Raw genomic sequence first — 23,671 nt, forward strand, 5'->3', positions numbered from 1 at the left:
AATGAAGAAAGAATGGAAAAAAGAGAAGAAACTTAAAATCATCTATAATCCTCACCAAGTCCAACCCTCTAAGGTTACTGTTGTTCAGTCCACTTCAACAGCTCCGCTCAGGCAGTCAGACCGGCTGACAGCAGGAGACGCAGGCGCTCCCGGCTCCCTCTCCCGGCAGTACTCAGCAATCTGGACACAGACCACAGGGCTGCACAAAGCCACAGCCACAGCGCTGGGCAGCCCATCTGAAGCAAGAGCGGTGCAGAGGCCAGCTTGTGGGGAGCCACGTGGGCTGCAGCGGGCAAAGCTGGCCTCACTTCAGCCTGGCCCACTTCGACTAAGCTGGATCCTGCCATAAGAAGTCAAAATGGTTGCTGTTGCGTGTATATTTTACTGAACCTCACAGAAAATACAGCAACGCCTGAGAAACACTGTTTTTAACTAAATACAGACTCCCAAGCTAATTCGACCAATCAACTATATATGGACCTACAACAAATTTAACACTGTCCTGATTTGGACATTTATTAAAACGGCTCTATTTTCTCATTCTCAGAACAAAACTGGCTCATCGAGAAATAAATACAAACAGTTTTAATGATGCTAGTTAAATATAAATGTAAAAGCTCCTTCCTAAAGGACTGCTCCAACAGGGCACCCAACGTCCCACGTGGGCCTCTCAGTTTCCCTTCGCAGGAACACCCTGAGTCACCACGTTCATCTACCGTCCCCGGGAACCTGGAGACAGACACTGCAAGGCCGCGAGAAGGGCCGGCCTGTCTGCGCTGAAACGTGCCCTAGGTGTCCTCGCCCGTTTGCTTTCGCTGGAGAAGTTTATGTGATACTTCACCAGGATTTCCCAACACAGAGAAATGGTCTGTGTCAAACAGAAAGGGATTCTCTTTCCTGTCCGAGTCAAGGGGAAGTGCACGCCTTGACTTGCCCCAAGCTCCAGGCACCTCATTTTCAGCAGGTACAGCAAAGTGCAGACCTCACCCCAGCTCAAGTTTTCTTATTTATATAATATTTTATAGCAATAAAAAGCCAAATACAGTTTTTACCTTAAGAAACAATAATTCTGTGTCATTTGAAAGTCAAACATTTAAAAAATATCAGACTAGTAATTTGTTATTTAGCCATCCTGTTTTTTGAAAGTTGCAAATCATATCGGACCTGCCTATGGCTGAATTTTCCTAACCCCCAAGAACCAAAGCTCACACTAATCAACACAGCGGTAAAACACGAGAATTTTTTAAGTGCTTTCGAGTCACACCTGAGCTGATGTGGAGGCAGGATTTGCCGGGTTTCACGGGGTTAGGACTCTGCTCGGTAATGGCCACTTAACTTTTCTTGAAAACACACGCGTTGTCTTCCCCTGGAAGCTGTGCCACTGAGCAACGCCAGTGAGGGAGAACAAGACGTAGCTCTGAGCAATGCCTGCCATTTCCTGATTTTCCAGGACAATCCTGCCCCCGAGGAAGAGATCTCGGATCTGCAGGCCTCGGCGGATCCTCCCTGGGCCGTGCCGCTCAGCAGGTTTGCTCCAGGTGGAGGCCGAGAGTCAGAGGCTGCCCCCCGGCAGGGGAGGGCCCCGTGGCTGCCTGGGCGGAGCTGATGTCAACACGAGCTGCTTACAAAAGAGTTTCAGGTGAGGAAATCACTGGACGCACAATGGCAGCAGCAGCAGCGTAGGGCTCGGCTTTCTTTTCCTTCTTGCAAATTAGACTGTGATTACTGGTTAGGAGGGATTTTGTAGATAACACACAACCACTCAGTCCCACTTTAACTTCGCACTGTCACTGCCCCTAAATCGCACTCGGCTTCTCAGGGAAATCCATTCTCTACTCCAACAATTATCCCAACTCTTAAGCTACCTGTGTGCGACACTGAGGAAATCAGGTTTTCAAAACCAATGCTACCTTCAACACATGGTAAAAGTTACCTACGAAGCTCCTTTCGGTATTTATAAAACAGGGACAGTATAAATCCACACTGTGAGGCAACAGAACAGTTAATCCAAGTTTCTTTAGCAAAAAGCTAGGAACCAATTAGAAAAAGTGAGCCACTAAACCCCCGAATTGACTCTCAGAAGAGCCAGGCACCTGAAGAGTGAGGAGCGGCTGCTGCCACCACCCAGCTCGATCAGGCATTTCCATTTCCCTGCGAAAATTCCACTCTGATGCTCTGATCCCAAGCACCCACTGTTACAGGGCCCACCGAAGAGCTTGTGAAAGTTAGAGAAATCAAGATTGTATCACGTTCCCAAATTGACGGGCATAAAAGCTGGTAATTAAAATGTGGTCACCTATGACAAACCAAGGGAGGGAGATCTGGAAGGGCACACCCCAACCGATACCCGGGTGCGCAGGGCTCCTGGGCAGGGAGGCTCGCACCAGCAGCATCCCACACGCTCACCTGGTGCAGCCTGACTCACAGCCCGCCCGGCCAGATGCCTGGAGTCTGCGTGGGCCAAGGAGGGATGGGGCCCAGGTTCTCTAAGAACCCGTTGGACAAGCCTGACACCCGGGCCGGCGGGCACGGCTCCAAGGGCACCCTTGGGTCTGCGGCCGGGACGGCGCAGGTAAAGGGGCGAGGGGCACAACGCCAGCTCCAGGCTGAGGCGTCAGAAGCCTGTGAGCTGCGAGCCCTGAGGCCCCAGCAGCTGCTGGCTCGGTGTGCGCAGTGCGCGCAAGGGAACCCAGGAGCCATGGTGGAGACGCACCCAAGACGTCCAAAAACCAAAGCCCCACGAGATCAAAGCCAAGTGGGACCCAGGCCAACGCTGGCCCCACCACATGCCGGGGAGGCCCTGCTGTGCAGTCCAGGCTACTCCAGAAACTCACATCCTTCTTCAAGCCTGCAGCCCACAGTGCGTCCTACAGTCCTTCAGGCCTGAGAAACTCAGGAGTCCCAGGGCCCCCTTGCACGCCCGCCCAACATGCCCCAGACAGAAGTCACACTCACCCCGACCCCACCTCCCACCGTGGGACCCCACACACACACACAACCCCCAGGGGGCCCCCCACACCCAGCTGGGCAGACCACGACCATGCCCGTGCCGGTCCACACGTGGCAGCTGCTCCAAAAGAGGAGCCCCAGTCAGGACCCTCACGGGGCCAAAAGGAGGCTGTGCAGGGGCGGCTCAAGGGGCTTCAAAGTGAGAAAGATGACCCCGGAGCAAGAGGGTCCCCGGTGAAAACCGCACAAGAGAAGAGGAGTCCAGCCCTGAAGGTTCATGCCTGAGAACGAGCGAACAGATCACTGAGTGGCCCGAGCCTCTGTGAATCAGGCCTAAGAATAAGCGAGCAGGCCACTGAGCGGCGCCAACCTCCATGAAGCACGGGGCCCGCCTGCACCAGGACCTACCGTCCAGCCGGCCCCTAGCCCTCCACACCCAGACCAAGGCCAGGCTCCCTGCGCATCGGCAGGTTTTTATAGGTATTTTACTCTGGAACGATGACATCTAACGTTGCCAAAGGCAGAAGTTACGTATCTGCCTGTTCAGGACCTTAGGTAAGAACTTTCTTGCTCGTGACTTTTCTCTCTGGCCCCAGCTGAGCTGCCAGCCCTGTCCAGTAGCGGGGACTTGATTTGTTCGGGCAGTTGCACCTGCATTTCTCCGAAGTCGGCACCTGATCTGGAGACTCTCATTACAGTCACCCTCCAGTGGGATCAGCTTTCCCCCAAAACAGAGAACCAATGAGTGATGGCCCACACATGACCCTGGGTTCCGTGCCCACCTAGACACCCTCCCAGGTGAATGGAGGTTTCGTCTCACCCCCATGTCCTGTGCCAGCCCTCAACCCTGGCCCGACTCCTCCTGTGACACTGGACCAGGGAGTCCCCCCCAGGACAAAGGGCAGGCCCAGGTTTCAGTGATGTTGACAGCTCTTAGACAAAATATGAGGCTGAAAAGGAAATCCGTGAGGATTTTCACTGTGAAATGGGAACCACCATCTGAGGAGGCAGATTCAGCTGCAGCCGTCACACATCTGCATTCAGGGTCTTCCCACGGCCTCACAGCAGGTGGTGAGGAGCTTCTCAGCCACGAGGCAGCGCTGAGCCCCGGGCCAGGGCCTGGGAGCTGCTGCCCAGACGGGCCTGGCTCAGAAGCCATCGGCCACCAGGCAATGGGCCTGGCTCAGAAGCCGTCGGCCACGAGGTGCCGGGCCTGGCTCAGAAGCCGTCGGCCACCAGGCGATGGGCCTGGCTCAGAAGCCGTCAGCACAAGGTGCCGGACAGGTGTCTTCAGTGCTGTCCTGACTTCCTCAGTGAAACCAGAATGACGGTGGCCCCTGCCCACCTCTCAGGGTTGCTAAGGAAACTGAATGAGATATCAGCGTAAGGAAGTTTTCTCATTCTGTGACTATTCCTATCAACAATAAGAAAGATACTTTTTTTGCTTTCACTTCCTAGTTACAGGATCAACTTCCTAGAAGTGCAGGAGCAGCACAAGGAAGTAACAGGAAGAGCCTTTCCTGAGGCTGATCACACACAAGAGCTCCCGCACACAGACAGCAGGGCTGCAGGCTGGCACGGGCACGCGGCAGGGCCTCGAGCTCGGCAGGGGCCTAAAGCCGGACGTCTCCGTCTTCTCTGCTCCACTCTGCAAGGCACTGCTCCCTGAAGACCACCAGCAGCCAAGCCCCTGCCCAGCAGCGCTGCCAGAGTGGCCACTGGGGAGAGCAGCAGACAGAGGCCACACCCGCTCTCAGCCACCCCAGACCTCCCTGGCCTCAGGTAAGCCACACTCTCCACAACACATTGGCCAGCACCAGCACCCTCCAGCCGCGCTGTTCTCCGAAGAGGAGCAGGACAGGAGGGACGTGCGTGTTCACAGCTGCCTCGGGAAACACACGGTCTCCCTGGATAGGAGGAGGACCCTCGGCTCCTCTCAGGCTTCGCTCTGATGCAAGAATCTAGACTATGAGACGCCGGCCACGCGCTGCACACCCAGGGAAGTAACAGGGTTGAGGTCCCTCTCCGGACGCTACTGAGTATTTGGTAAGATGGAACAGCAGTGGGCAAGAACAAGAGAAAAGTGCCTGTCACCAAGACCCTTTGGAGCCCACACCAGCGTGTGCCTCACAACGAGCTGCTTGTCGGACACAGCCAGTGGCGCTTACACCCGGGTGCGTGAGGGAACCCAGGAGCCACAGTGGAGGCGCACCCAGGACGTCCAAAAGACGAAGCCCCACGAGATCAAAGCCAAGCGGGCCCCAGGCCAACACTGGCCCCGCCACATGCCGGGGAGGCCCTGCTGGTGCTCGCAGGGCGTGCGGGGCAGAGGGGACCCAGCACGGTAGCCTGAGCCTGCCACCAGGGGCATCTGCCACCAGGGGCATCTGCCACCGGCGCCCCGCCCCGCCCAGACCAAAAGGAGCAGTGCACTTCCAGGTGGAAGCTTCAGACGCTGCATCCCATGACCCCTTCAGGCGTCTTGTAGTGAGCAGGGGACGCTCGGCTCCTGAACAGCTGTAGGAGGAGCTTCTAAGACTTGGGCATAATTCTGAAGTCAGTTTCCCTAGTTCATTTTCCTAGTAAAAGTTGTCAGGTGAAGTGCGGGTGTGAAATCTTGTGATGATTCAGCCATGGGCTCACACACCCATGACGGACAGTGACGATGAGTCGCCTTCCTCGGTGTCCCGCCTCCAGCTCCTTCATGCACAACAAGAAAGGAAGCACCTGCCTTCTTCAGCACAGAAGAACTCATTTCAGTCCGAAAGCAGTGTACAAAACCAGCGCACACGGTTGAATTGAATCGAATCGTTTCCTGCGCTGGGGACACATCAGTTTTGCATGTTTCCTAAGCAAAAAGTATCAGATCCTGAAAGTCCCTGGCACGGGACACCACTACGGGGCTCAGCTGGGTGCGCGCACTGGACACCGAGGCAGGAGCCCCGCCCGCCACAGGCCGCACAGCTTCTGGGGTTCTGGTGACCCCATGAAACCTGCTGGCTTCAGTTTTCTCATCAGGAAGCCAGAGGAAAAAAGTGTCTTCCTACCTCCCAGAGGTTCTGAAGTGTTCACTTACATCTCAGAGGAGCTGACATCAGGCATGCCAGCGAAGGCTATTGCTGCTGAATATTCTCTCAAGTGCTGGTCCACAAAAACACAAAATCCAGCTCCTCAACAAAAACAAACACCATCTGAAGACTGCCATGTCCAACATGCCTGCTGTATTCCAGAGGAACTTGAAAGGAGATAGAGACAGAATTCGCCTCTCGCCAAGACCCACGACCGCAGGGAGCACGCACAGGCGATTCCCGTGCCCCACTCGCTTCCTCCCACGCCACCCAGCATGCCGATCACCTGCGCCCAAGAATCCACTGCCTGCAGGGTGACCAAGGCCTCCAGAATGTTCCTCCACACACTTCTGCTCTGGTTGTCGATCACCTGCGCCCAAGAATCCGCTGCCTGCAGGGTGACCAAGACCTCCAGAATGTTCCTCCACACACTTCTGCTCTGGTTGCTCACCCACAGAAAAGGAGCTTGACCTCCAAGCGGTGGCTTTGTCACAGATCCTCTGGCCAAGTAATTTCACCTTTTCACGAGCATCTGCTGTGCACACCTCTCACGGAGGAGACGACACACGGCGCCGTCAGGGGGCACGGCGCATCCGATGCGCCTCGACGAATGGGCCTACCTCGAGATTGCAGTCACAAAGGGCTTCAGCTCCTGAGGCTCGTAGGCACGCGCGAAGGCCCAGCACACGTAGCAGGCGGCGTCCCTGACGTTGGTGCCCACGCTGCAGGCACCCCGCTTCTCGTCGTAGGTCAGCGCCTTCAGGATCACGGCGACAACTGGGCAAGGACAAGAGAAAAGACGGTGAGGAGCAGACCACACGGGCAACGCGTGAGGCTTCAGAGAAGTGGGGCTCAGGGCCGGAGCGTGGTCACGGTGCCAGATGAGTGAGGCACGCAAGCCACACGGAGCCCAACCAGAGGCTCGGGGCTCCTGTGAGAGCCACAGCCTGGTCAGAAAACAAACTTCCGAAAGGAAGATGTATGCTCACCAACTCAGATCCAGTGAAAGGATTTTTTTCAAGTGACATGAAGCAAAAGCTCCTTCAGAATAGCACATGATGCCACCCAGGGGTCTGCCGAGTCTGAGGAGACTCAAGGAAACGCAGCTCCTGCCAGGCAGGGAGGAAGAGGAGCCCCTGGTTCAGGGGAGGGAGAGGCGCCGCGGGTTTAGGGGAGGGAGAGACGCAGATGCCAGGCAGTGCCTGGAATTGTACTGTCGTGGACACGCAAAGGCAGAGCGTCCCAGGGGATGCCTGGCTCTGCCCAGAGCAGGTCTGGGGTGAACCAGGATGAAAATGCAAAGCCGGCCACGGCTCCTACAGTGCTGACTTCAAGAATAACCCATGCAGGGCTCCTATGCAAAGCAGCCACGCAGAGAAATCCAAGGTAGGTGTGGATTATCCTTCCGGCTCCATTCAAAAGTGGGTTAATGAGTAATCTGACATCACACAAGTGTGATTTCATTTATTTCTTATTTTTTTGAGACAGGATCTGGCTCTGTCTCCCAGGCTGGAGTGCAGTGCCACCATCTTGGCTCACCGCACCTTCCACCTCCCAGGCTCAAGCGATCCTCCCTCCTCAGCCTCCTGAGTAGCTGAGACTACAAGCATGCCACCATCACACCCAGCTACTTTTTAAATTTTTTGTAGAGATGGCATCCCACCATGTTACCCAGGCTACACGATTTTTTACATAGACATGAGAGGATTTTAGGACGTGGTGTAAGTATATGGGGATGTTCCAAGAAGCTAAAGTTTTACTGTATTTGTTCAATTTATTAGGTTCATGTATTTCAAGTGCTTTGGAATAAATACTTGAGATCAACTGCTGAACAAAGAAAACGGAACACAGCTATGAAGCCAGCAGTGGAGACCCACGGAGCCAGGAGGAGCACCCAAGCCTCCAACCCAGCTCCGCCTCCCCGGATAAGCACTCCTCCCCAGGTGGCCCTCACGCTGAAGCACCCACATACCAAGGCCTCATTCGGGGCTCTGCACACGACCCGCTCCATGCACATGCCAGGGTCTCATTCGGGGCTCTGCACACGACCCGCTCCACGCACACGCCGTCTGTACACTTCACACCCACCAATGGAGATCACTAACACTACACACAGTCTGAGAAAAGGCACTCACGGGATGGATACATGAGAGGCCGGTTATCTGCACATGCAACTGTCATCAGATACATTATTTCCCAGAAAAATGCACCTAGAAATGGTCTCAGGCAAAACACCGTAAGCAACAACTGTAGGCCTACGAATATTATATGCAAATTTCCCCTCTGACTTTTTGCATCTAAGGATCTTTTATTCTCTATAAACAGCAATAAAAATGGATGTTTCTGCACAGTATATTTTATATACATATGGTGATTACTTTTAATAAGATTATTACGTTTATACACTTACTAAAACTACATAAAAATGAACTTTCCTCAAAACAGAAAGTTCAAAGATACCATGGTACCAAGGATGTGAAATTCGCCAGAGTGAGGGGCTAGGGAAACTGCCTCCTCTCAGTCCAGCCACGACGCAGGGCGCTGCACACACAGGCCCGGTGGAGCAGCAGGACATTCCGGGGTCCCTGCCAGACACCAAGGTCTCCCCAGCCTGCCAGGGCTCCAGGCAGGGGCCCACCCCTCTCCAAGCCACATTTCCTCAGGACACCCCACCTGGATGCGCTGCAGCTTCTTCAAGCCCAGTGCCCACAGCAGAGCTGTCCTCCGGTGTGGTGCCCCCGCCATGGCCAGCCCTCCCCTTGGGTGCAGCTCAGGGCCGGCTCCTCCTCACTCCTCCACATCCAGACACCGCGCCATTCCCAGAGCCCGCCCCAACTGCGGCAGTCACGCCTCTACAGGACCGGATCACCTCCCACCATCGTCAGACCACCACCAGCTCTCACCCCCAGGACCCCACAACTCACTGTGGAAGGCCCTGCACGGCCACACATGGCAGCTCTGCGTTCCCTCTCTCAGCCATGACTCCCTCCCGCAAAGCACCTCCCGGAGCCGCCTCCTCCCCCTGGGGGGCCTGTGCTCTCCAAGGCCCTCCTCACACAGGTCAGAGCCGGCAGCACCATCACCGGCAGGAGGCACTGAGGGTAAAGGCCAGGGCTGCCATCAATCTGCAAACCAGAAACTGCTGGATGATTTGCAAGAGTATCTCTCACTTCTTGTAAATGTCGAACATTTTCCTTCTAAAAAGTCAGTGAGGATCACAGAATGCGTGTGAGATGCGAAACCAAACAAGAAGGCGGCTGTGAGACAGAAAAAGCCACTGACTCTAATAAGCGGGTTCAAGATGATTACCTCGATCCGAACTAAACCAAATCTGTGACGCCCAAAAGGCCCTCAGTTGTTTGCCCCGGAAAGTCCACTCTGAGCCTTCTCGTACTGCTCACGTTCACTTTCTGTGCTAACAGGGCAGCCTGTTCGTGGCCAACACACATCAAAACTAACAGGCTGTGGCACCTTCAAGAGGAAAGCGTTGCACAAATGTGGCATCCCTGCCAGGCCAGATCCCCAGGGACAGTCACTGCAACACCACTCCAGGCAGCCCCAGGCACGACCACCCAGCAACTCCATAGCCTCGGGCATCTGGGTGCAAACCGCTGAGTCCCAATTTATTCATCCACTGGACAGACCGACTCCCAACAGACAACCGCGAGTGGCAGTGGCCAGCATGGACACTGGCCTCAGGCCTCCTGCACGCCCAACGCATGCACCTGGACACTGCTTGGCAGCCCTGTGAGAAGCCCCCAAGGGAGGACACAGACCCCCCACCCCAGGCCACGGAGGTGCTGGGGGAGCTGATCCCATCACACCCCCAGGACCTGACCTCGGTAGGGGAGCCCAGGTTTCTGTCCCCAAGTCCGTGTAAGATGGTTCTCTTCAGCACCATCGTAGTCAGCTGCTGGGATGAATCAGCCACCCAGAGACAGCTGTGCAGACACAACGTCCACTAACAGGCATCTGGGCCAACACACACACGCAGGCCTTCCTTCAGTCTGATCAGCACTTCCTGCTGGGAAAACTGATGGCCTAGGAGGTCCAGCCAGAGGCACATCTGGCCCACTCCTCTGTCTTAAAGAGAAGAAGCCAGTTCCTGAGAGGGCTGTGGGTGGCCCGTGCACACTGGACTGCTGTCCCCAGCTGTGGACAGAGCCACAGAGGGGCTGGGCTTCCCGCTGTCCTCCCTGTGCTCCCGCAGGGCTGAGTCCCAGCAGCAGAGAACAAAGCCTGCCTCAGCCTCTGCCCAGGTGGCAGTGCTGCTACAGGCATCCAGAAGGGCCCAGCCGGCCTCCTTCCAGGCCAGGCCACAGCGCAAAGTCCTAGGGCCTTTCTCCTGCCCTCCTGCTGCTCAGAAACCTCCAATCCTGCTCCATGATACCCGCAAGAGACGTCAGGGCCCCACACGCCAGCACAGGTGAAGCGGCAGCTGCCAAGGCCTGGCTGCTGACGGCATCCCCAGGAGTCCTAGAAGCTGAGGATGTTTCTCCTCGCAGGTCCCTGGAAAGGAATCTGATTTGCACAAAGTAAAACAGCTTGAGAGGGTGTGAGATGATCAATTTCCTTAACAAGCACAGAAAAACCAAGCCTCTTGGCTCTGATTCATCCCAGTGTGGTAGGTGCTGCTATACCCTGGGGTGAAAAATGGAGTGAGGACTGCTTCTCCTGCTCGGGATAAAGGGGAGGCCTTGGGCTGCCAGCTCTGACATCTCGGGACCCTGAACACAAGGGGCAGGCCAGCCTTGATAGCCAGGCACCTGGGCGACCACAAAGCTCGGCGAGGGGCGTGTGGAACAGAAACTCCTCTGCCATGAACTTTTATATAACGTTATTATCAGAAAAAAATTTCCAAAACAACTCTTTCCAGATTCAACAGGTTTAAAATAAGGAAACTATCCAATAGCTCTGAACAAAAACCTTTCTCATGGTTCCAATTACACACAGCAAATGCATGTCGCGTATAGAACACACCCCAGGAGGCTTCCTTTTGGCAACCCAGGTCCAGCCATGTAATTGAAAAACCCTTCTCTCTAGACAGCCTGTCATTTGTTGAACGCCAATTGCCTGAGGAAAAAGCAGCCTCCAGGTGACAGAAACAACTTAACCCTCAGAGCACCACAGTCCCCACTGCAATATGTGACCCCAAGGGGCAGAAGGGATCCAGGCATTCTCTGCACAAAAGGTAGAAATAATCCCTCCACAAAAAATCATCATATAGTTATGCCTTCTGATAACTAATGAGGTTTTACTAATTTTAAAAACAAACATCACTGCCAGGCATAAACTGCATCGTGCTGGACTTCTGCAGATGTAGCTGGTGCAGACTGCATCGCCCTGTCAGGCCTTCCCATTTCGGCACTGGGCGGTGAGGGCTGTGCACAGTGCAGCCGAGTACCCCCTCGGCACAGACAGCCCACCACACCCTCCGCGAGGAAGGCGTGGAAACATGGGCACCTCCCACATAGCCCAGAGAGGGTGGCTGTGGGCAGGGGGTGTCTCACCGACTGCTCAGGCCCCTGCAGAGCACTGAGCCTCCCTCCCACGATGGGGTGGATGTGGAGGGACCCTCGGCGTGGAGCCTGCCGGTGCAGAGCCCGAGCGCAGGAAACAGCTCCTGAGAGCCACGTGGCCGTCCCTGCAGACCCTCCCTTCAGCACCAGCACACACAGCCATCCGTGTGGCCGTCCCTGCAGACCTTCCCTTCAGCACCAGCACACACAGCCATGGCTCCTGTCCCAAAAATGCAGTTCAACTTGCTCAGAAAAAAAAAAAAACGCCAGTGTTGAATTTGCTAGGAGGCAAGAGGCAGTGATGGACAGAACACCTGGTTCCACTGACATCTGGGTTTCCAGTTCCCACAGGACGTTGTAGAGAAGCCTTCCCAGAGGCCCTCAGCTGCCTGCAGGGAGCAGCAGCTGGCCTCATGTCTGCTGCACCTGCAACGCTGCACAGCGGGGCAAGCACAGACTTGGTGCTCGGCCTGCCCTTGGGGGGGCAAGGAGCCCCACCCGCCAACACGAGCAGGCCCCTGCTGTCCCCATGGTGCCCAGAGTAGTGAGCAGGCCCCCACTGTCCCCATGGTGCCCAGGGGAGTGAGCAGGCCCCCGCTGTCCCCATGGTGCCCAGGGGAGTGAGCAGGCCCCCGCTGTCCCCATGGTGCCCAGGGGAGTGAGCAGGCCCCCGCTGTCCCCATGGTGCCCAGGGGAGCGAGCAGACCCCCACTGTCCCCATGGTGCCCAGGGGAGTGAGCAGGCCCCCGCTGTGCCCATGGTGCCCAGGGGAGTGGTGATCCCAGCCCTTCCTGTGCTGCTAGGGTGGGAACCTGGATATGCATCACCTGCTCTGCTCTCCCTCAGTGCCCCAAGCACAACCCCGGCCTCGGTGGGATCACGCACCAAGCTCCAAGCCCACTCTTTCCACAGGAAAGTCACCCAGCCACGCTGGCCCAGCAACTCTCCCCACCTGTGCCTGTGAACCAAGATCCCACCTGCCACCACCCACTGTGCAGGGTCGCAGAGTCAAGGACCCTCTGTCAAGGTGCTGGGGACAGTCACAAATCCCCACCACACGTGAGGCACGCAGGCCAGGCCAGGCGTATGACACACCCTGGCCAACACGAAGACACAGAGCCCGGGTCACCCAACTGTCACCAAGCTCAGATTCTTACAGTTGTTAAAATAAGAGCACAGAACGTCCCTGCTGTGAAAGGCCACCTCCTGGAGAGCACAGAGAGCCGGCACTCGATCTGCCTGGATGGCGGCGATGAGGAAGCCCCACAGGCTGGGCACCCGCAGGCCACACAGCAGCTTTCTGTTCTCTGCACTACATTTGTTTCTTCATGAATTTAAAAAGTTAGACGCTTCAAAGAGCCCTGGAAGCACAAGTGAAGCTGATAAATCACACAAGAGATGACTCATCTTTTACCCACTCTCTAAGAAAGTCCCAGGCCACAACACAGATGGCAGCCATGCCGCAAACCTCCTGTGGAGCGTCAACAGCAGGCAGCTCCCTTCACTGGTAAGACAGCCCCTAAGAACACTGGTTAGGAGCTTCCAGCACCAAAACTGTAAATGCTGCACCCAGTGAAGATGCTTTTGCATTTAATCCTGAGGGTGGTAATCTACTCAGCTGTCACTGACTGCACGTCGGACTGCCGCTGTGAGGCATTTGAAAGGCTTCAGAAGCACAACTCTATAAAAACCTCCACGTGAAAACCAGACAGGACTGAATTGGGCCCCTGCTCCCCTCTCTGCCCCCATCGCCCACCTCTGCTATCAGGCAGCACCTCCTACTCCTCTCCAGGTTCCTCACCAATCCTGCTCTCCCAACAGGATCTGAGGCCAGCTGCATCAGGAGCCAACTGCTGCTTCCCGAGGAGGCTTACAGTCTGAGACCAGGGAAGGCGCCCAGTTCCTCCAGGGGTCAATGCTGAGCTCAGGGGCACTGATGAGCAGAGTTTTGGGAGGGCACTGGGTCCAAAGGCTGCGTCCCGAGCACTAACCCCCCAACCAGCACCCTCCCCGCTCACACTGGACCACACTGCCTGCACTCTACCCGCACACAGTAGGTGCAACATTATTTTGAGTGAGTGCCTCTCTCTCCCATTCTTTCTCCGAGAACACAGATCATTTGCAATTTTTCAGAACTGCTTAAGCCGTCGCTCTCGGAGAGCTTTCCCTAGGACCTGGCTGGAGCCTGGCCACCCTCATCACTGAAGGGTCCTGTACAGACACCGCTTGGCCTCCACGCTGCGTCCAGGTCTGCGAAGTCACAGCACCTAAAGGTTCCAGGCACACAGCACAGGCCAAAGCCCTGGGAAGAAATGCTTCTCCTCCTCCTGGGGGCATCTGCCACCCAGCCTGCAGCCAATGTGGTGAAGCAGCTGATCTGAGGACTAAGCCTGGACAGACACAGGCACCACAAGGACGGTGGGGCCAGCACATGGAGGCCTGGTTCCCACAGCTTGGTCCCTGGGCTACTGGAAAGCAACACAAAGAAATTACGATCCCATCCTCATATCTTCACTTTTTGACATTAATAAGCCTCCCAAAAGGGAGGTCAAGAGGTCAACACAAAAGGTGGACGGCTACATTCCACCCAGTAATCCTCTCCCCAGCCACACTGCAAGACCAAGCAGGGGCAGCCGTCACCAGATATCCCAGCTCAGAGCTCTCACTGACAGTCACACCCGCATGCCGGCAGCCACCTCGGATGCATGAGAGGATAGACACCTGGCCCCACTTGACGGAATGAGGCCCCGGCCTGGGGCAGCCACCCGGACTTCGGTAACTCCACAGGTGACTGATTTCTGCCACAGCTGAGCCAGGGCCGGCAACACACGTGCACAGGCAGAGAGGCCAACTCACTGCAGAAGACAGTCCCTAAGCTAAAAAGACATGGCGGGGCATCACCCTCCCGTGCTAAAGATAAATCATGTGCTTAGAAATAACCCTCAGATCGAAAAATAACCTACCCATTCACTGAATTTTTTATTTTTTCAATACAGACACTGAGAACCCATACTTTGAAACACTTTTCTCTAAGACTGAGAGATTATACTCTTTATAAATCTCCTCTTAGGCCTCATCACACATTATTCACCCAAACTGCAAGGAGGAAAGCACCCAAGGCCATGTTCCCACCTCCCCCGTCTGGGCCAAGGACCCCCAGGCTGGTCTCTGGGTGAAGGTTCCTCCGCTGAGAGGCTTCTCCTGACCCAACTCTTCCACAGAGGCTGAGGCTCTCCAGGCAGACATTATGCAGCCCCCCTGCATAAAAATCTGACAAATATAAAATGATGGAAATAAATATAAACTCACACCACAATATAAGACCTTCAGGTTTTTAAAAGAATTGTCTACCTCTTAATAATTTTAAACATTCTCTATGAAAGCACCTTACTTTCTAAAATAAGCTGTAATACTAACAGAACCATTTACTTGAAAATTTCCTATTAAAATTCCCATACCTTAGCCATCCTATGCCCACCGACTCACTCCCTAGAAGAGACGTAAAAAGCCCGGTATGTGCCACGGCCGCACCAGCACAGCTTGGTGAGGTGCAAAGACTCCCACATCTTTAGAGGAAAACCTTGCCAAAATACATCTGTGCATTTACCAAGCTGCAGCTCCAATGGACAGGGCTGACAGCCGCAATCACAGCCCTCTCTGGACACATGGCCAGTGCGCGGCACACCGGGGCCAGGCTCAGGTCTCTTGACACCCCTGGATCTGAGTTTAAGGGACGACTATCAATATAAACAAACATTGATTTTATGCCCTCACAGCTTTATTTCTCCATCCACTGATCCATCCCCCAAGAAAGAAAAGCATCATGCGAACACCCAACACCAGCAGCTGACGTGAACCAGCGGCTGACGTGAGGTGGAATTCAGGGCTCGCCAGGCACACGGCCCAGACTCACGGGGACCTGCGGCATGAATGTGTGCCCCCAGCCGGCCGCACATCCCAAGCCCAACGCCTGGCAGGACTGGGTGGGTCCCTGACCACCGGGGCCTGCCCTATGCATGGCCTCTGGGGCTGCCGCTGGCGCGAGGCCGTGCATCCGTGCGGCTGACCCCCACCAGCAGCAGGCGGGGACAGGCACCACCCCCAACCCTGCAGCACCTGGGACAAAGCTGCCAACGCCCACACTCTTAAGACGGGCCACAGTTTTACTAAAATTAAACAAAAGAATACCAAAGGCATAAAGCATTCATGTGCACGTGACAGATCCTGAAGAGCTCCTCCTCCAAGTCCCTGGTCACCCTGTGTCCAGGGCCGTGTGCGGTGGCCGCCCTGTGTGCAGGGCCGGGTGCGGTGGCCGCCCTGTGTCCAGGGCCGGGTGCAATGGCCGTGTCCCAGTGCCGCCCGCCAGAGCATCCAACAAGGGCCTCCTGGCCTCCCTCAGGGGCGGGGCAGAGACCCTCTGCTCGGGACAAATGGACATGCTTCTTACACAGCCCGGACACGGGCGATGAAACAAGACAAGGGCGCTGGGGTGGAACCAAACCCCGTCCAGGGAGACCCCATGGTGCCTGCAAACACAGCACACAAGGACCCACCACAAATGGTAGAAGACGCCAGCACCCTCTCCATCATCCATCAAAGCCAGTGGCGTCTGCTGGCTCTCCACTGTCACAGTGGGCACTGGATTCCAGCATGGCCAGCCCTCCTCAGGTTCCTGTTCTAAGCTAGAACTTTCTTTTCAAGCAATCCCAAGTAATTGCTGTTTGCAAATTAATCAGCCTCAGGATCTCCTGAGCCACTGTCATTGTTAATGAAACCCACCGTGGTTCCTTCCACCTGTGTCTGTCCCCCTTGCTGTCCCCTCACTGCCACCCAAGCAGCCACCACAGGGAAAAGAGCCAGTCAGTTCCTGCCCCTCCACCACTGCGAAAGGCCACCAGAGGGGAGGGGACGCTCAGCGCAGCGTGACCGCCATGCAGGGGGTGGGGGCCCTCCCTGAAGCCAGGGCACTCCTACCCGCTCTGCTCAACACTGGGCGCTGGCACTCGAAACGCCCACAGCTAATGACAGAGTGGCTCAAGCACAACAACTTGAAAGAAGCAAAAACAGGCATTCGGGAGAATTAAAGGCTTAACCAGGAAGTCAGGGGCCAGTTCTGCCATGACTCACTGCCTAGGACTCCCAGCCCCCATACTCAGACCTCCACTGGCCCCAAGACAGTGTCCCTGGCACGGGCACTTCAGAAGCAGCAGGGCCCAGAGGACGCCGTGCTGGAGCTGACACCCAAGGACACATGAAGCCCAAGAGCAGGACGAGGCCCAGGCCAGACGGCTGGGGAGGCCAAAGGCCATGTCACCAGTGCACAATGACAAGCCTGCTGCCTGTCTCCAACCCAGTTATCTCAAGGGTTTTCTTTCTGTTCCCAACTCACCGCCCACTGATGAATCTTTCTGGGTCACTGCCATGAACAGGCAGGACAGGTGGCTCTGAAGACACTTTATTCAGGGTGAGTCTGGGCAGCAGCCCCCACTGTGGACTGGAATCTTTCCACAGCCACACTCCCGGCGGGCAAGCCCTGGCCTCCAGCCTCTGCTGGTCCTCAGGAGCCTGTCCACAATTCTGAACTCCAACCTCCACTCTTTGTCCTCACTACAGGGCTCACACTTGGAGTCTGCATTGCCGGAAACCACAGAGCAACTTCCATAGCCCTGAAGTCACAGCTTGTGTGTCTGCTCATCCAACAGGACACACAAGGCCCAATCTCCCTGAAAGCCAGTGTGTCAGTGTAGGGAGGACACAGAGCCGGCAGGCCAGACGACCCACGAGACTCTCTTCCCCTAAAAGCCAGTGCGGGGAGGACACAGAGCCAGCAGGCCAGACGACCCACGAGACTCCCTTTCCCTGAAAGCCAGTGTGTCAGTGTAGGGAGGACACAGAGCCGGCAGGCCAGACGACCCACGAGACTCCCTTTCCCTGAAAGCCAGTGTGTTAGTGTAGGGAGGACACAGAGCTGGCAGGCCGGACGACCCACGAGACTCCCTTTCCCTGAAAGCCAGTGTGTCAGTGTAGGGAGGACACAGAGCCGGCAGGCCAGACGACCCACGAGACTCCCTTTCCCTGAAAGCCAGTGTGTCAGTGTAGGGAGGACACAGAGCCGGCAGGCCAGACGACCCACGAGACTCCCTTTCCCTGAAAGCCAGTGTGTTAGTGTAGGGAGGACACAGAGCCGGCAGGCCGGACGACCCACGAGACTCCCTTTCCCTGAAAGCCAGTGTGTCAGTGTAGGGAGGACACAAAGCCGGCAGGCCGGACGACCCACGAGACTCTCTTTCCCTAAAAGCCAGTGCGGGGAGGACACAGAGCCGGCAGGCTCCCCATGGCCTCTCGGGGCCCCGAGCAAAGACAATGAGGGTGGGACTCAAGGTTGCCACGCAGCCCGGCCCCGGCCTCGCTGCCCAAGACCCCCAGCCCCACAGAGGCGCTGAGAGCCGCACTCATCCCCCTGCAGGAAGCGCCACTGACAGCAGTTCTCTCGTCTAGACAAAGTCCCAGCAAGTCCACACGGGGTAGCCCCGGGCAGCCACCCACGAGCCGCACCCTCCTCGCCACCAAGCGGGATCCTAAGACAGCCATGGCCGGGCTGAGCGGGGCCCGTTCACACCGACAGGCCCTTCACACACTCAGTCGATTTTCCATCCACAGGAGGCTCAGAAAATATGAAGGTAAGTACAAGGAAAACACAGGAACCTCACCTCAGGCACATTCAAAAGCAACCCTAAAAAGTGTCCTGTGTCTGTGAGGCACACCCAGCGAACCAGGCCGTCCACACAGCACTGTCATCAACAGAAGCCCCAGCCAGCTACTTTCACAAGCAAAACCTGAATTTCAAGTCATCTGGGATTCTCCAGCCGTAGTACCTGTAGAACTGCCCAGCCAGACTGGCCAACCTGCATTTTATTTTAAATGCCGAATAGGCCTGGAGCTAGCAAAAACACGGAAGACAACAAAATTAGGAAGGTGTGAAAATAAGTTTAGTAGGTAAAGGGTTTCTTCCAGGTAGAAAGATGTTCATTAAAAGATTCATGAAGAGGTTGCTTTCTGCACATGGTGTATAACCAAACCTAACTAGATCACTTCATGTTCATATGTCACAGCTTAGCTTTGACCCAAAAACATGAATTTCAACTTTTGAAAACAACAAAGGCTGGCTGGGCACAGTGGCTCATGCTCGTAACCCCAGCACTTAGGGAGGCTGAGGCGGGAGGATCACTTGAGCCCAGGAGTTCGAGACCAGCCTGGACAACATAGGGAGATCCCATCTCTACAAAAAAATAACAAAAGTTAGCCAGGTATGATGGTGTGCACCTGTAGCACCAGCTACTTGGGAGGCTGAAGCAGGAGGATGGCTTGAGCCTGGGAGGTCAAGGCTGCTGTGAGCTGTGATCATACCACTGTACTCCTGCCTGAGTGACACAGCAAGACCCTGTTTCAAAAAAAAAACTAAAACAAATTAAAATAACAAAGGTAAAACCATGAGACACAAGCAGCAAGGTTGTATCATTTGTATGGCTCCTGTGGATATGCCAAGTAATAACACTCTGACAAGCGTCATACTTTCCTGTCATTCAACAATACATTACTCCATACAGAATCTCAACTCCAATTTAAAAGTGTCAAATATTTAAAACAAAAAAATCAAAATACTTTCTAGACACCTGTATATGTGCATATGTGTATGTACACATCACACACACCCAAAAACCGCACACACAGAGAAAAGAACTGAAAAGAGGGAATTAAAACAATGGTGAAATGTTTACATTAAACACGACACAATACAAAGACATTATCAAAGACACCCAAACATGTCAGTAAAGTAAATGGACTAAACTCACCAGCTTAAAATCACATATGGTAGATTTTTACTCAACATACATCTAAAATGCAAGAATATAAAAAGATTAAAAGACAGAAAAGAATACACTGAGAAAACACTAACCCAAAGAAAGCTGGGGCCATTAACAGTGGCTCATGCCTGTAATCGCAATACTTTGGGAGGCCAAGATGAGAGGATCATTTGAGGCCAGGAGTTCAAGACCAACCTGGGCTAGATGGTGAGACCCTGTCTCTACAAAAAAAAAAAAAAAGAAAAAATTAGCTGGGTGTGGTGGCAAACACCTGTAGTCTCAGCTACTTGTGAGGCTGAGGTCGGGGGATGGATCTAGCCCATGAGGTCAAAGCTACAGTGAGCCGTGAGTGAGCCACTGCACTCCAGCCTGGGTAACAGAGCAAGACCCTGACTCAAAAACAGAAAAAAAAAGAGGGGGGCGGGGGTGCTGGATGCAGTGGCTCAAGCCTGTAATCCCAGCACCTTAGGAAGCTGAGACAGGTGGACTGCTTAAGCCCAGGACTTTGAGACCAGCTACATGGCAAAACCCTACCCTTACAAAAAAAGGAAAAGAAAGAAATACGACAATTAGCTGGGCGTGGCGGTACATGCCTGCGGTTCCAGCTACTCAGGAGGCTGAGGTCAGAGGATCACTTGTGCCCAGGAGGTCAAGGATGCAGTGAGCTACGACCACACTCCAGCCTGGGCAACAGAGCAAGAACCTGTCTCAACAAAATAAATTAATTAAAAAAAAGAGAGAGAGCTGAGTAGCCACATTCACGTCGGCATAAAGAGGCACGCTCCATCACGAGCTCTCCTCCTTGGGAGCCGCTCTGCATCATCACCACCAACCTCAAAACAGAACGCATCGCACGCCAGACACGGTTCTGAGCTCTGAATACGTTCATTCCCTTAACTTTCCGAACAGTCCTATGCTCCAAGCCCAGGCCTATACCCAAGACAAAAACCACATCCGCACAAAAACTCACACACGAATGCTTTATTCACAGCAGCCTACAGTGGGAAACAACCCAAACGTCTACCAACTGACAGATGGATAAATAAAATGCGGCCTCCATGTACGTCGTGGGCTGAATTCTGTCTCCCTGAAATCCACATACTGAAGTCTTAACCCCAGTGCCCCCGAGTGCCTGTATCTGGAGATGTGGCCCTTAGAGATGCGTAAGGTAAAATGAGGCCACGCAAGTGGGGCCCGGATCTGCTATGACCAGTGTCCTCCTAAGAAGAGGAAACAAGGACACCAAGACACAGACCGAACGGCGAGCACACAGCAGGAAGGCAGCGCCTGCAGGCCCAGGAAAACTCGGAAGAAACCGAGCCTGCTGCCGAGCCTGCTGGCACCTCGACCTTGGACACCCAGCCTCCAGAACTGTGAGGGATACATTTGTGCTGCTTGAGCCCCCATCTGTGGTGACTTGTTTCCACAGCCTGAGCTGACTAAGATGCCACACGATGGAACAGGCTTCAACAAGGAAAAGAAAAGGAGCACTGCTGGGGGCTGCATTGCCCACGGACCACGCCAACGCCACGCTTGGGGCAAGGAGCCACCACAGAGGACCACAGGGGGCACGGTTCCATTCACAGGAAATGTCCAGAATGGGTAGACACAGAGAACCCATCTGTGGTGTCTAGGAGGGTGGGTTTATCCATCTGTCGGGGGGGCTGGGGATGACAGCGAAGGAGCGTGGGGTAAAATGTTCTACAACTGACTGTGGCGATGGCTGCAAAACTCTGCAAATGCATTACAAGCCACTGAACTGTACACTTAATGACAGAACTGAATGGCATGTGAATTGTGTCTCGACAAAATCATTAAAAATCCTATGGGGTCAACAGTAATCGTTCCCACTTATAAGCAGACGCGCTGAAGCAGCGAGGAGTCACTTTTCTACTCCCACCTGCGTCAACTTTGATAAATTACGTTTCTCTCGGAACGTCTATTTTGCCTGAGCTACCAAATTTCCTGGCAAAAGGTATTTTAACATGCCATTTTCCATCTCCACGGTGGCTGCACGAGGGCTCCCTTCCGTGTGTAACGCTCCTGCTTTCTGCCCGTCGGCCACGCGTTTATCGGTCCCATCAGCCCTCTCGAAGAGCTGCGTTTGGCTCTGTGTGTCCTCTCTCATCTTTGTCTTCCACCTCCTTCATTTCTAGGGTTCTGCTCACTGCCCTCTTCCCACCCGCCCTGTGCAGAGTGAACCTTTCTCCTTTTCTGTACATGTGTCTGAGACCGAGTCACCAAGTGATTCCTGCCAGGGCCAGAGAGAACCTCAGGCCCTGTGGGCCACATGCAGTCCACATCGCAGACTCTGCTTGGTTGTGTTTATTCTCATTGATAACATTTTTTAAATGTGAAAACCCTTCTTGGCTCCAAAGCTGTACAGAAACAGGCTGAGGCCCCACTGGGCCTGCAGGCCACAATTTCGTCACACCTGTTTAAAGGTTTAAGTTTCCTTAGCTGCATCCCAAAATTTTAGATAGAATAATTTTGTGACTGTTTATTTTTATTTTTAAACTTTTTTAACTTTTTATTTTAAAACTTCTCCTGAGACTTCTTTGACTCATGTGATTTACATATTTGTATATCTTCTAACTAAAAATTATCACCTTTCCTTTATTATTCTGTATCCAGTTTTTAATTTCATTACTTTGTGAGCATGGAATACCATCTGTCCGCCAGTGAGTCTCTGAAATGTCTCGAGACTTGTTTTATGGCCTGGCTGTGTAATATCTGTGAATGTTCCTCAGGTGCCTACAAATGTGTATTCTCCAACGGCTAGCTACACGGTTCTGTATCAATTATGGAATCATGCCAGTCACCTCTGCTGTTGAAATATTGTATGTGCACACATAGTATGTAATGTGCGTTTTATACATATCTATATCTCCACTACATATTTAGTTATCAATAATTGGGAGGTGTTTTGAGCTCTCAGGAGGATACCGGGTCTGTCCATTTATCTCTGCAGACCTATTATTAACTTTTGCTTTTCAGCTTTTAGAAAGTTGAGTCAGTCCAGACTCACCACAAGCCCCATATGAATTCAATGCAGGGATGGATCAGGGCTGATGAGGCCATGGGGGCCAAGTCACCAGTCCATGCACAGCCATACTGTAGGGGGTCCGGGGTCAGCACACACAACCAACAACAGCACAGCCAACAACAGCACAGCCAACAGCAAAACAGCACAGCAAACAACAGCACAGCCAACAACAGCACAGCCAACAGCAAAACAGCACAGCCAACAACAGCACAGCCAACAACAGCACAGCCAACAGCAAAACAGCACAGCCAACAAGAGCACAGCCAACAACAGCACAGCCAACAGCACAGCCAACAGCAAAACAGCCAACAGCAAAACAGCACAGCCAACAACAGCACAGCCACAACAGCACAGCCAACAGCACAGCCAACAGCAAAACAGCACAGCCAACAGCAAAACAGCACAGCCAACAACAGCACAGCCAACAGCACAGCCAACAACAGCACAGCCAACAGCAAAACAGCACAACCAACAACAGCACAGCCAACAACAGCACAGCTAACAGCAAAACAGCACAACCAACAGCAAAACAGCACAACCAACAGCAGCACAGCCAACAACAGCACAGCCAACAACAGCACAGCCAACAGCAAAACAGCCAACAGCAAAACAGCACAACAGCACAGCCAACAGCACAACCAACAACAGCACAGCCAACAGCACAGCCAACAGCAAAACAGCACAGCCAACAACAGCACAGCCAACAACAGCACAGCCAACAGCAAAACAGCACAACCAACAGCACAGCCAATAGCAAAACAGCACAGCCAACAGCAGCGCAGCCAACAACAGCACAGCCAACAACAGCACAGCCAACAACAGCACAGCCAACAACAGCACAGCCAACAGCAAAACAGCACAGCCAACAACAGCACAGCCAAAGCAGCACAGCCAACAGCAGCACAGCCAACAACAGCACAGCCAACAGCAAAACAGCACAGCCAACAGCAGCACAGCACAGCCAACAGCAGCACAGCCAGCAGCAGCACAGCCAGCAGCAGCACAGCCAACAGCAGCACAGCCAGCAGCAGTACAGCCAACAGCAGCACAGCCAGCCAACAGCAGCACAGCCAACAGCAGCACAGCCAACAGCAGCACAGCCAACAGCAAAACAGCACAGCCAACAACAGCACAGCCAACAGCAGCACAGCCAACAACAGCACAGCCAACAGCAGCACAGCCAACAACAGCACAGCCAACAGCAGCACAGCCAACAGCAAAACA

At 54.1% G+C, this 23,671-nt stretch overlaps 1 protein-coding gene across 6 annotated transcripts in view; it reads right to left on the reverse strand.

Annotated features, from left to right (window-relative positions):
* TBCD (tubulin folding cofactor D) overlaps positions 1 to 23,671 on the reverse strand; it is a 197,583-nt gene that overhangs the window by 74,466 nt on the left and 99,446 nt on the right. For all 6 annotated transcript variants that reach the window (XM_019026377.4, XM_019026376.4, XM_063705981.1 and 3 more), the window contains exon 14: positions 6,638 to 6,794. In XM_019026377.4, coding sequence (XP_018881922.3) covers positions 6,638 to 6,794 — 157 coding nt within the window. The remainder of the gene's footprint in view (positions 1 to 6,637; positions 6,795 to 23,671) is intronic.

Source organism: Gorilla gorilla, chromosome 4, assembly GCF_029281585.2.
Source record: "Gorilla gorilla gorilla isolate KB3781 chromosome 4, NHGRI_mGorGor1-v2.1_pri, whole genome shotgun sequence".
NCBI classification, from domain to species: domain Eukaryota; kingdom Metazoa; phylum Chordata; class Mammalia; order Primates; family Hominidae; genus Gorilla; species Gorilla gorilla.